Source organism: Lutra lutra, chromosome 7 (genome assembly GCF_902655055.1).
Source record: "Lutra lutra chromosome 7, mLutLut1.2, whole genome shotgun sequence".
NCBI classification, from domain to species: Eukaryota; Metazoa; Chordata; class Mammalia; order Carnivora; family Mustelidae; genus Lutra; species Lutra lutra.
Window position 1 is genome coordinate 32,888,997 of NC_062284.1, and position 14,613 is coordinate 32,903,609.

A 14,613-nucleotide genomic window follows, 5' to 3' on the forward strand; every position below is an offset into this window, starting at 1 on the left:
AAAGAAAAAGTCAGAAAAAAACAGAAACAACTGTATCAATAAATTAAAATGAACCAACCTAAACAGTTAAAAAACAGGTTATCCAATTAAGAAAAAGAAAGCTCAATTGTAAGATGTTTATAAGAGAAAAACCTAAATCCTGTGAATACAGATTCAAAATAAAATGTTGAATAAAGTTGTATCAGAAAATTTTATTTCTGCTCTCTGGTACATTTTCCCATCTCCTTTAGGCTACTCTTAAGATTTCTGTTACTATAAATTACTTTTGCCTTTTCTAAAAATTTTACAGAAATGGAATCATACAGTATGTATTCTTTTGTGTTCTGATTCTCTTATGCAATATAATGATAAACACATTCATTTGTGTTGTTTCATATACAATTTGTTGCTGGGTTATTATATATAAAATTATATATACAATTTTGTGTTTATCCATTTGTTTCCTGATGGATATAAGGGTTATATACTGTTTTGAGCTCTTGGGAGGAGCCCTGCTATACACATTCTTGTTCAAGTCATTTTGTGTACATACATTTTCATTCCTCAGGTAAAACTTATGGTTGGTTACTGTGTCATAAAGTAGACATGTTTTAATGGCATTAGAAACTATCAAACTTTGGTACTTTAAAGATACTTCATTTTCTTTTTTTTAATTATTATTTTTTTTATTTTTATTTTTTAAAGATTTAATTTATTTATCTGACAGACAGAGATCACAAGTAGGCTGAGAGGCAGGCAGAGAGAGAGGAGGAAAGCAGGCTCCCTGCTGAGCAGAGAGCCCGACGTGGGGCTGGATCCCAGGACCCCCGTGGGGCTCGATCCCAGGACCCCGGGATCATGACCCAAGCCGAAGGCAGAGGCCTTAACCACTGAGCCACCCAGGCGCCCCAAGATACTTCATTTTCTTTTGACATTATTTGTTTTTGATAAACTCAGATGTCATCCTATTATAATTCTCCCATATCCAATGTACCTTTTTTTCCTCTGGCTGCTGGGCATTTTCTCTTTGTTTTTTTGGTTTTTAGTAATTTATTATTTCCTAGATATGATTTGTATTTAGCCTCTTTGGGATTTGCTGTGCCTCTTGGACCTGTGCTTCAATTGTTTTTCATCAGATCTAGGAAATTTTTGGCTAACATTGTTTCAAAATTTTTTCTGCTGCAATTTCTTTTCTTTCTGGATGTCAGTTACATGTTTTTAGAATATTTGATGTTGTCTCAGAGATTCCTCATCCAGTGCTCATTTTTCTTTTATTTTTGTTCTTTATTCTTCACATTAGATAATTTTTATTTATTGATTTCAAGTTCATTGTGCTGTTTAAAGTCTTCTTTTAAACCCATAGAGTGAATTTTTTGTTTTTAGTACCAGAATATTCATTTGGTTCCTTTTTACAGTTCCCAGTTTTCCCTTGAATTTTGCTGTCTGTATAACAGAAGATGGCATAAGACCATCTTCTACTTTAAGTCATTGAACATTATAGTAACTATTTTAAAAACAGTCATTTTTTTATGCAAATCCTAAAGTGGGGGATGATAGGATCTGAAGCTGTTGGAATGGGATCAGGAGAGAGGTGCACAGGTCTTCATTTTCTGAATAATCAGTAACGAATGTTCAGTATATTATTCCTAATGCCCTCTTAATGTTTAAAGTATTTAATAATTGATGTTGAAAATCATCACACAGAGGGAAATAAGAAAGTCAAATAATATTCATAAAAGAATTACCCTCAAAGAAGCACCCTGTTGTGTTTGCAGGGAAGATACTCCAAGAAAGAGAAGAAAATTTCCTGTGAGTACTTTACAGTATAGAAGAATTTAAGAATGTGCAGTGAATAGAGCAGCAGTACAAATTTAAGACTATAAAGTACCAGAAGGATATTGAAAAGAGGTATTGAACTACTGAAGCATTCAGAGGCATAAAGCTACATCTGTATGAGCTCAAAAAATAGTGGAAAATAGCTGAAAATTGAACTAGTAATATTGAAGAAAGTCCTGGGATGATTACGTTTCAGTACATGGAAGAAAAGAATAGATATGGAGGATAGATAATGATAATTTGTCATAGGGATAATTGGTGCCCATAACTAAGGAGCTGATTAAATAAAACAACAACAATGAATTCAGTATATAAGAAAATAAAGTTGGAGCGCCTGGGTGGCTCAGTTGGTTAAGCGACTGCCTTCGGCTCAGGTCATGATCCTGGAGTCCTGGGATCGAGTCCCGCATCGGGCTCCCTGCTTGGCAGGGAGTCTGCTTCTCCCTCTGACCCTCCCCCTTCTCATACTTTCTCTCTCTCTCAAATAAATAAATAAATAAAATAAAAAAAATAAAAAAAATAAAAAAATTAAAAAAAAGAAAATAAAGTTGGGGCACCTGGGTGGCTCAGTGGGTTAATAAGCCTCTGCCTTCGGCTCAGGTCATGATCTCAAGTCCTGGGATTGAGCCCCGCATCAGGCTCTCTGCTCAGTGGAGAGCCTGCTTCCCCCCTCTCTCTGCCTGCCTCTCTGCCTACTTGTGATCTCTGTCAAAATAAACAAAATCTTAAAAAAAAAGAAAAGTTCTAACTGAATTTGTTGATCACAAGATATATTTTAGTAACAGTTTACTGGACATTCTCCTGGGAATTTAATTAGGGGTAGAATTGCTGGGTCATATGGTAATGTTATGTTTCCTTCTTTGATGAACTGCTAGAGTGCTTTCCAAAGTGACTGTATCATTTCACATTTCAGCAGTGTACAAAAGGTTCCAATTTTTTCATGTCCTTGGCGACAGTTATTATCTGTCTTTTTGATTATAGTCATCCTGGTGGGTATGAAGTGGTATCTCATTGTAGCTTTGATTTTCATTTCTCTGATGACTAGTGATGTTGAGCATCATTTCATGAACTTATTTGCCCTTTGCCGAGTCTTCTTTGGAAAAATATCTGTTCATACCTTATGTTCATTTTAAAATCAGGTTGTCTTTTTATTATTTACTTGTTAGAGTTCTTTTTATTTTTTGGATTCAAGTTCCTTATCAGATATTTGATTTATAAACACTTTCTATCGTTTTGTGATTTATCTTTTTGCTTTCTTGATCTGTCATCCTTTGAAGCACAGTAGTTTTAAATTTTGATGATGTCTAGTTTATCCATTTTTTTCTTTGGTTGCTTTGCTTTTGGTGACATACCTAAGTAATTTTACTGCCTAATTCAATGTCAGTAAGATTTACACCCATATTTTCTTTGAAGGGTTTTATACTTTCAGCACTTACTTTGATTTTTGGTCCAACTTCATTCTTTTACATGAGGATATTTAGTTTTCCTAGCACCCATTTTTGAAAAGATTATTCTTTTCCCATTGAACTGTCTTGACACCTTTGTCAGAATTCATTAGATCATAAATGTAAACGTCTATTCTGTATCCTCAGTTCCTTTCCATTGTTTTTCTTTAAGTCAGTACCGTATTGTCTCAATTATTCTATCTTACTAAGTTTCGGATTTGGAAGTGTGAGTCCTGTAACCATGTTCTTCTTTTATAACATTGTTCTGACTATTCTGGGTCCTTTGCATTTCCATATTAATTTTAGGATCATTTGTGTAAAAAAAAAATGATGCTGGAATTTTAATAGAGATTGCATAGATCTGTAGATAAATTTAGGGGGCATCACCAACATAACAGTAATTAAGTTTTCCAATCCATGATTATGGATGGCATTCCATTTATTTAGGTTTCTTTTAATGATATTTTGTAGTTTTCAGTGTAGACACTTTATACTTTTTAAAGTTTATTCTTTTTGTGTTATTTTGATGTTATTAGTAATGGAATTGTTTCTAATTTTATGATTATTTATTACTATTGATAGAAATATAATTGATTTTTAAATATTGATCTGTCTTATAATTGTGCTGAATTCTTTTATTAGTCCTAATAGTTTTTTGTGGGTTTCTTAGGATTTTCTACGTACAGGATTATTATCTTGAATAGATTTTTTGACTCGCTGTCCAGTGTGTCTTACCTATATTAAATGTCTGTGTGTATGTGATGTTATGAAAATTCATGGCCTTATGTTTATCATATGATTTAAAGTGAATTATAACTTAAAAATATTGGTAATCCTTAATAAGGAAATAATTTGTTATTTTTGATTCTCAGTGTCTATATGTAAGATTAATTGGCCTCTGAAATCTATAGTTCTTGTTAGCAGTATACTTATTGCTGAAAAATGATACAAAGGAATCATTAGGAATTTTTTAAATATTAAAATAATGAGCTTATACATTTCTAGACCTTCAACCCAGTTACCTTTCATTTTCTGATAATGTTTAAATGAGAGAAGAAATAAGATTTATTATTTAATTCCCTAATTTTGTTCATTGTTGGCTAAGTCAGATTTGTAAGTAACAGTCACGGGACTTGGTTTATATTGTTATTTAGACATTTCTGACATGTTTAGCAAATATTTACCATTGAAGTACATTAATTTTATTTGTCCTTAGAAAAATTGTTTCATGTTTAGTTTCTTTTAACATTGATTTGAAAATGTCTGCTTTTTATTTGTTAGGTATAACCCGGAAAAATCCCAGAACACCTCTTTCTGATCTCCAGGGCATGAATACTCTAAATGAAAAAAACCAACAGTAAGTATGTTTGGTTTATGTTTTCAAGGAATTATAAAAGAAATAATTAGAATTTTCATTAATACTTTTGTGGGCTAAAAAATATGAAGAAAATCAAGCCTAGTTTTTGTTTCTTGATGCTTTTATAAGTAGTATCACTGAAACTGGACTAAATGTGTGTAACTAGTCAACTGTTTGCAGGAGCATTAGCTATAGTAAGAGGTAAGATTGAGAGGATCTGAAATAGCACATAATAAGCTTGATAAACATGTTTAGCAGGAAGCTCCTATTCAGTCTTTATGCATTAATGTAGCATTTGATATAAGAGAATATGCAAAAGACAAATGAACATTAGGAAGCATACCAACAAAATGAACCTACTATCGAAGTTTAGCACCAGAAGATTTTAGTATTATTGCAACGACCTTTATATTACTTTCTGATTTCTCCCTCCCCTCTACCCTTAGGTAACTGCTACCCAGAATTTTATGTTTATCATTACTGTGCACTTAAACTTTTGCAGTAAATGTATCTTTTTTCTAAGCAGTAAATTGGCTTTTCCAGTTCTTGAGTTTTATAGAAATATCGGTATGTAGTCTGCTGTCTTCTATGACTTTTTTCCCCCTTCAACAATATTCATCTAAGATTCATCCATCTTGTTGCATGTAGTTTATTCTTTTTAGTTGCTGTATAATATTATGTGCAATGGGGGAATGAGGAGTTACTGTTTAATAAATACAAAGTTTCATTTTGGCTAACACTGGAGATGGATAATGGTGATGGTTGCAGAGCAGTGAATGTACTCAACGCCAGTATACTGGGTGTATATTAAAAATAATAAAATGGACAGAGAACGGATTGGTGGTGCCCAAGACTAGGGTAGGGTATGGGCAAAATGGGTGAAGGTGGTTAAAAGATACAAATTCCCAGTTCTAAAATAAATGAGTCCTGGGGAAGTAATGTATAATTACCATTGTTACTAATACAATATTATATATTTGAAAGTTGCTAAGGGAGTAGATCTTAAAAGTTCTCATCACAGAACAAAAATTTGTAACTGTGTTTGGTGATAGATAGTAACTACATTTATTCTGTTGATCATTTTGCAGTATATATAAATAGTCGTTCTTTTGTATACCTGAAACTAATAAAATGTTATGTGTCAATTATTTCTCAATAAAAAGAAAAATGGTAAGTTTTAGGTTGTGTTTTTTTTTTTTTTTTAAGATTTATTTTTTTGAGAGAGAGAGAAGGAGTACTAGCGGGGGAAAGAGGAAGGGCAAGAGGGACAAGCAGACTCCCCATGAAACCTGGAGCAGACCCAGGGCTTGATCCCAGGACCCCGAGATCATGACCTAAGCCTAAGTCAGACACTTAACCAACTGAACCACCCAGGAGCCCCATTATGTGTGTGTTAATCACAATAAGATAATTACATGGCATTAGTGTACCATAATAGATTTGTCCCTCAGTGGCTATGTGGGTGGTTCTTTCACAATTACAAATGGTGCTTCTTTAAACATGCTCATACCAGTCTTCTGGTTCACCTATTATTTCATCTCTGGGATATGTACTTAGTAGTAGGACTGTTAGTTCAGTAGGATATGTGCATGTTAGTTTCGTAGGATAATCCCCAGTTGTTTTCCAAGGTAGTTGTACTAATGTACACTAATAGTGACAGCCGAAAGTTCCCTTTGCTTTATTCCTTGCCAGCACAACTGATTGTCAGACTTCTTAACTTTTGATAATCTGATGGTTATGAAATGGTATCTTATAATTTGCTTTACCATGCTTATTAATGATGTTGAACAATTTTTATATATTTTATGGACATTTCTGTATTTTGAAATGCTGTTTGTTTGCCCACATCTTTTCTTTAAAAAGTATTCTTTATAAGTTTTGTGTACTGGTCCCATTTCAGTTGTATGTTTCAAATGTATTCTCTCAGTTTGTAGCTTATCTTTCACTTTATTTAATGGTGCATCGTGGAGAACAAAAATTCTTAAATTTAATTAGTTAAATATATTTTTTGTCTCTGACTTGTCCATATTACAGCTTGTTTTTAAAAATTCTTCCCTAGCCCCAAATCCTTTAGCCAGATTTTCCTCTAAAATTTTCTAATATTTATCACCATTTCAGCCCCAAACTGAATTTGTCATTTGGCTGAATTTCTTCTGATTTTAAACAGATAGCTGAGAGGAAAATATTTTGGTTCCTTCATAACTAAACATGCTTTTATTCTAACCTCACACTTGATTGGTAATTTGCCTGTGTATAAAACTCTTGGTCAGAAATAATTTTTCTTCAGAATTTTGAAGAATTGCTACATTGCATTTTAGTTCTAACTTGCTGATTTCTGAGTCCTTGTTTTACATTGCTTTATTGAGATATAATTTACATACCACAAAGTTTCAGTCAGTTAAAATATATAGTTGAGTGATGTTTGGTGTATTCAAGAGTTGGATAATCATTCCCAAATCTAAGTTAGAACATTTTAATCACTGCAGAAAGAAACTTCCTACTCAGTAGTTTCTCTCCATTCCTCATATTCTTGCCAATTTTAGAGAAATACTAATATACTTTTGGTCTCTACAGATATGCCTGTTCTGGAAATTTAGCATAAATAGAATCTTAAAATATGTGGCCTTTTGTGTGATACTTTTTTCGTTAAGCATGATATTTTCAAGTATAATCCACATTGTAGCATGTACAAGTATTTCATTCCTTTTTATAGGAGAAGAACATTCCATTGTGTGGTTATTTTGTTTATACATTTATCAGTTGACAAACACTCAGGTTTCCCCCTTTTGGCTATTAAGAATAATGCTGCCCTGAACATTCATGTACAAGTGTTTGTATGGATATATGTTTTCCATTCTGGTGAGTATATACTTAGGAATGAAATTTCTGGGCTAAATCTCTGTGTTTTGTTTAACATTTTGAGAAATTGCCAAACTATTTTACAAAGGGGCTGTGACACAACCTCTTTGACCTCAGCCGCAGCTAGAAACATCGCCAAAGGCAAGGGAAGCAAGGACAAAAATGAACTATTGGGATTTCATCAAGATCAAAAGCTTTTGCACAGCAAAGGAAACAGTCAACAGAACCAAAAGACAACTGATAGAATGGGAGAAGATAGTCGCAAATGACACTACAGACAAAGGGCTGATATCCAAGATTTATAAAGAACTCCTTAAACTCAACACCCAAGGAACAAATGATCCAATCAAGAAATGGGCAGAAGACATAAACAGACATTTCTGCAAAGAAGACATCCAGATGGCCAACAGACACATGAAAAAGTGCTCCACATCACTCAGCATCAGGGAAGCACAGATCAAACCTACAATGAGACACCACCTCAAACCAGTCAGAATGGCTAAAATTAACAAGTCAGGAAATGACAGATGTTGGAGAGGATGCGGAGAGATGGGGAACTCTTCTACACTGTTGGTGGGAATGCAAGCTGGTGCAAACACTCTGGAAAACAGCATGGAGGTTCCTCAGAAAGTTGAAAATAGAGCTACCCTACAACCCAGCAATCACACTACTGGGTATTGACCCAAAAGATATAAATGTAGTGATCTGAAGGGGCACGTGCACCCGAATGTTTATAACAGCAATGTCCACAATAGCCAAACTATGGAAAGAACCTAGATGTCCACCAACAGATGAATGGATAAAGAAGATGTGGTATATATACACAATGGAATACTATGCAGCCATCAAAAGAAATGAACTCTTGCCATTTGCGACAATGTGGATGGAACTAGAGGGTATTATGCTAAGCGAAATAAGTTAATCAGAAAAAGACAATTATTATATGTTCTCTCTGATATGAGGAATTTGAGAGTCAGGGCAGGGGGTTTGGGGGTTAGGGAAGGAAGAAATGAAACAAGATGGGATCAGGAGGGAGCCAAACCATAAGAGACTTAATCTCACCAAACAAACTGGGGGTTTCTGGGGGTGGGGGAGTATGGAGAATGTAGTTAGGTAAAGTTAATATAAAATTTTAAAGATACTGTCTTGGCTATCCGAAAAGCATAGTTTAAAAAGAACTAATGGGGGGCGCCTGGGTGGCTCAGCGGGTTAAGCCGCTGCCTTCGGCTCAGGTCATGATCTCAGGGTCCTGGGATCGAGCCCCGCATCGGGCTCTCTGCTCAGCAGAGAACCTGCTTCCTCCTCTCTCTCTGCCTGCCTCTCTGCCTGCTTGTGATCTCTCTCTGTCAAATAAATAAATAAAATCTTTAAAAAAAAAATGCTTTAAAAAGAACTAATGGGAAAATATTTTAGGGTTACTCTCCATTTTTCAAAAGCAGGACATTTCAAAAGTAGTACAAAGGAGAAAATTCATAGAGTCCCGTGGACCTTCTCTTCACTTAGCTTCCCTAAGTGACATCTCACATAGTAATGATAGTACATTATCAAAACCAGGAAATTTACATTGGCACATTAATATTAAGTAGACTACAGTTTTCACCATTTTTAGAAATCTGTAGGTGTGTTTTTATAATAGATTTTTGCAGTTGTATCCCCATGTATATATTTGTGTAACTAATGCCACAATCAAGATACAGAACTCTCTCATCATCACAAAAATTCATTCATGATGCCTGTTTATATTTACCTGTGTCCCTGTGCTATCCTGTAGCAACCACTAGTGTGTTCATCATTTTTCTAGTTTTATTATTTTGATAATGTTATATAAATATAATCATGTAGGATGAAACTGTTAGGGAGAAAAATCTTTTCTTATGTTTAGTAGCTGGGGGCCTGTGAATTAAACTTACAAAAGACAGATTAACAGGAGAAAAAGCATATAATTTTTATTAATATTTTATGTGCATGAGTATTCAGAGAAAAGAAGTGAAACTCCAAAGTGGTCTAACACCTGGGGGCTTATATACCCTTTTCATAAAAGAAAGAGGGTTTGGGCTTTAAGGGATGGTAAAATTTGGGGAAGTAACTAGGGAATATGTGGGGGAACTGATGAAAGATGAGGTTTTTTTTAGTAAGGTTTATGTAAGTAAACTCATCTCAGTTCCTGCTCTCTTATCTCAGATGACTAAAAAGTTGCTCTCTGCTTCCTAATGGGGGAGAGGGGAACACTTTCACAAAGGGAAATTTATCTCCGTTCTTAGGGGGTTAAGGGGTTAAGGGGTTAAGGGGTTAGGGAGAGAACTGACTCTTCATGTATCCTTTGATTCTTCTTAGTTCCCTTATGTGAAAGTAGTGTAATTTGGGGTGATGTGTCCTAATCTCCTTCATAAGTTTGAGATTAGTTCTCTTCACTGAACATGGTGCTTAATTTGTTAGGTTATTAAATGTATCCATAGTTGATTTCATTTTATTTCTGAGTAATCTACTTTTTTAGTATATTATTGAGGTGAAAGAGTTATTTATATATTCTAGATCTAGATCCCTTATCAGATACAGGACTTGAAAATACTTTCTTTTAGTCTATTAATTGTCCTTTCACTTTTTTTTTTAAATTTTATTTATTTATTTGACAGAACAAGATCACAAGTAGGCAGAGAGGCAGGCAGAGAGAAGAGAGAGAGGAGGAGAAAGCAGGCTCCCTGCTGAGCAGAGAGCCTGATGTGGGGCTTGATCCCAGGACCTTGGGATCATGACCCGAGCTGAAGGCAGAGGCTTTAACCCACTGAGCCACCCAGGCGCCCCTGTCCTTTCGCTTTTCTTATGGTGTAGCTTGAAGTGTAAAATTTTTAATTTTAAAGAAGTCTAACTTACTTATTTTTCTTTTTGTTATACTTTCGTTATATTTAAGAAATCATTAGGCCAAATCACAAAGGTTTACTGCTTATGGTTTCATCTTCTAAGAGTTTTATAGCTTTAGGTTTTTTTTTTTTTTTTAAAGATTTCATTTATTTATTTGAGAGAGAGACAGTGAGAGAGAGCATGAGCTAGGAGAAGGTCAGAGGGAGAAGCAGACTCCCCATGGAGCTGGGAGCCTGATGTGGGACTCGATCCCGGGATTCCGGGATCATGACCTGAGCCGAAGGCAGTCGTCCAACCAACTGAGCCACCCAGGCGTCCCTCTAGCTTTAGTTTTAAATTTAGATCTGTGATTGATTTTGAGTTGATTTTGTATATGTTGAGAGAGCTCCAACTTTCTTCTTTTGCATGTGGATATCCAATCACCTCAGCACCATTTGTTGAAGATACTCCCTTTTCCTGTTAAATAATCTTGATGCCTTATCAGAACTCAGTTGACCCTAAATAGAAGTTTCTGGATTCTCAACTTTACCCTTATGCCAGTACCATATTGTCTTAAGTACTGTAGCTTTTTAATAGATGTACAAATCAGGAACTGTAATTCTTCTAGCTTTGTTCTTTTCAACATTGTTTTGGCTGTTCTGGGTTCTTTGCATTTCCTTTTGCACTTAAGGATTATCTTGTTATTTTCTGCAAAAAGGCAGCTGGGGTTTTTACTAGAGTTGTGTTGAATCTATAGATTAATTTGAAAAGTACTATCAGAATATCTTTTCACTTATTTGAGATTTTATTCTTTTAACAACATCTTTTAGTGTATAAGTCTTACACTTCTTTTGTTAAATTTACTCCTAAGTATTACATTATTTTCATGCTGTTTTGTGAGTTTTTTGCTTTTATAATCTATTGTTCATTCCCAAAATATAGAAATATAATTGAATTTTTAAACCTTGCTTAGGTTAATCTATTAGTTTTGATAGTTGCTTAGTGGATTCCTTCAAGTATTCCATATGTAAGATCATGTCATATATGAATAAATATACATTTACTTTTTTTCCAATTTGGATATCTTTTTTTTTTTTTCTTACTTACTGTCCTGATTCAAAATTTCAGTAGTGTTACTGGGTATTTACCCCAAAGATATAGATGTAGTGAAAAGAAGGGCCATATGTACCCCAGTGTTCATTGTAGCAACGGCCACAATCGCCAAATTGTGGAAAGAGCCAAGGTGCCCTTCAACAGATGAATGGATAAAGAAGATATGGTCCATATATACAATGGAGTATTATGCCTCCATCAGAAAGGATGAATACCCAACTTTTGTATCAACATGGACGGTACTGGAGGAGATAATGCTGAATGAAAAAGTCAAGCAGAGAAAGTCAACTATCATATGGTTTCACTTACTTGTGGAGCATAAGTAATAACATGAAGGACATTATGAGAAGGAAAGGAAAAGTGAATTGGGGGAAATTGGAGGGGAAGACGAAGCATGAGAGACTGTGGACTCTGAGAAACAAACTGAGGGTTTGGGTGGGGGGATGGATGAGCCTTGTGGTGGATATTAAGGAAGGCACGTATTGCATGGAGCACTGGGTATGGTGATAAACAATGAATCTTGGGACACTGAGAAAATAAAAGAAAATTAAAAAAAAATTTTTTTGGTAGTGTTGAATAAGAGTGGCCAGAGGTCACGTCCTTGTCTTATTCCTGATATTAGTGGGAAATCTTGCAGATTTTTTTTTTAATCATTAAGCATAATGTGTTTTTTTTTTAAATAGATGTCCTTTTTCTGATTCTTGAGCCTTTGTTTGTGACATCTGTTCTCTATACTTAAGTACCAGAGTTTTATAGGATCTGTCTAGAAACTCTTTTGTTGGGCCTTGTGTCTATTTTATTATGACTTTTCATCTTGTTTTGTTTTGATTTATAAGAAATAATCTCTCCTAAATCTCTAAATCTGTTATTAGTGAAAAATCTTGAAGTCATCCTTAATTTCTGCTTTCTCATACATTCCCCATTTGGTCCATCAGCAGGTTACATTGGCTGTACTGTAAAATGATACCAAGAATCTCACTGTTTTTTGTTTGTTTGTTTGTTTTGTTTTGTTTTTGTAAAGATTTTATTTACTTTTGTATTTGAGAGAGAGAATGAAGGAGAGAGCATGAGATGGAGAAGGTCAGAGGGAGAAGCAGACTCCCTGATGAGCAGAAAGCCCGATATGGGACTTGATCCCTGGACCCTGGGATCATGACCTGAGCCAAAGGCCGTCACTTAACCAACTGAGCCACCCAGGTGCCCCAATCTCACTGTTGCGAATTCCTTCCAGTGCTATTGCCGTGGTATGAATTACTGTAATAGCCTCCTAAAATACTCTACCTGCTTTTATCCTTGGCCCCTCAAACAGAATTCAATATAGCAACCAGATCATTATTTTAATAAAATGAATGCATAAATATGTATAATATAAAATATATTTCAATATAAAAAAGCTGAATCAGGGGCACCTGGGTGGCTCAGTGGATTAAGCCTCTGCCTTCAGCTCAGGTCATGATCTCAGGGTCCTGGGATGTAGCACCGCATCAGGCTCTCTGCTCAGCGGGTGGCCTGCTTTCCCCTTCCCCTCTGCCTGCCTCTCTGCCTACTTGTGATCTCTCATTCTCTGTCAAATAAAATCTTTTAAAAAATGCTGAATCATGTTAGTGTTTTCCTAAAAGTTCTTTGTCATTCTTTCTCATTCCCATTAAAAGCCAAAAATTCTGGGGTGCCTGGGTGTCTCAGTGGGTTAGGCATCTGACTTTGGCTTGGGTCATGATCCGGGGATCCTGGGATGGAGCCCTGTGTCAGGTGTGTTGGCACCTTGCTCAGTAGGGAGTCTGCTCCTCCCTCTCCTTCTCTCCCCCCTACCCCCAGCTGCTCATGCTCTCTCTCTCTCAAATAAATAAATAAAATGTTTAAAAAAAAAAAAAGGCAAAAAATTCTATCATTTCCTAGAGGGCGTAGGTAAGTAACATGACTTCCTCCTCTGTCTCTGACTTGGTCTACCATTTTTCCTCTGTTTACCCCATTCCAGCCCTCCTGATTTATTATTTATTTGTCAAAGAGAAAGAACAGCAGGCAGAGCAAGAAGCAGACTCCCTGCTGAGTAGGGAGCATGATGTGGGACTCCATCCCAGGACTCCAGGATCATGACCTGAGCTGAAAGCAGATGCTTGACCAACTGAGCCACCCAGGAGTCCCAACTGATTTATTTAATATATCTCATTCATCAACAAGATTCCTGCCTCCTAAACTGTGTGTTTGCTCTCCTCTCTGAGTAGAGTGCTCTTTTTCCAGATAACTGCTTGATTTGCTTTTTTATCTCCTTTGCATCTCTGTTTAAATGGAGTCTTACCATGGGGCCTCTCCTGACTTCCCTATTAAAGTCTAGCATCCTGGCATTATTCTTCTTCTGTGTTTAAAATTGCTCCTTAGCACCTATTATTCGACATACAATTATTTCTTATGTGTTTGTTGGTTTTTTTCTTTTATTTGAATTTAAGTAATTTGAAGATGCTAGAAAAAAATTGGTACTAGTTGGTGCTCAATAAATATTTTTGAATGAGGGGATATATTCTGCATTTTCATTGGTGTTACATTTTTAATTTTTTGGAGATTTTCATTTCTCTGTTTTCTCAATTTTTAAATTTTTCATAATATATAGATGTAATATTTTTTTTCTTCTCTAGAATTATTACTGATAGCTTTAAAAAATCTTTTTATACTTCAAGTTGTTTATGTTATGATTGTTTTTGTCTCTGTTTCATGCTAGGGGCTTTCCTCTGATGTCTAGTGAACCGTGGTCAACTGTTCATATTCATACAGAAACACTAAACTAATTGGAATCTGACTAATTGGGTGTCTAATGTCTAATGTCTGGAACATACCAGTATATCTTTGGGTCTTTCCTCTTAGACTGGTCAGATTCCACACAAAAGTTTATTTTAATTTTCTTGTTGGAGCAGATAGTCCCAGCTGCCCCCATTCTGGAGCTAGTAGGGTAAGAGGACTGGCAATCTATTTTCAGTATTTTCTTTTTTAAAAGATTTTATTTATTTATTTGTCAGAGAAAGAGAGACAGAAACAGAGCACAAGCAGGGGGAGCAGCAGAAAGAGGCAGAAGCAGACTCCCCACTGAGCAGGGAGCCTGATGTGGGACTCGATCCCAGAACCCTGGGATCATGATCTGAGCCAAAGGCAGACACTTAACCAACTAAGCCATCCAGGAGTCCCTATCTTCAGTAT

General features: G+C 35.5%; 1 protein-coding gene across 9 annotated transcripts in view; it reads left to right on the plus strand.

Annotated features, from left to right (window-relative positions):
* The window catches only part of MYO9A (myosin IXA), a 283,068-nt gene that overhangs the window by 142,911 nt on the left and 125,544 nt on the right, over positions 1–14,613 (plus strand). For all 9 annotated transcript variants that reach the window (XM_047735391.1, XM_047735390.1, XM_047735387.1 and 6 more), the window contains one exon: positions 4,542–4,617. In XM_047735391.1, the coding sequence (XP_047591347.1) occupies positions 4,542–4,617 (76 nt within the window). The remainder of the gene's footprint in view (positions 1–4,541; positions 4,618–14,613) is intronic.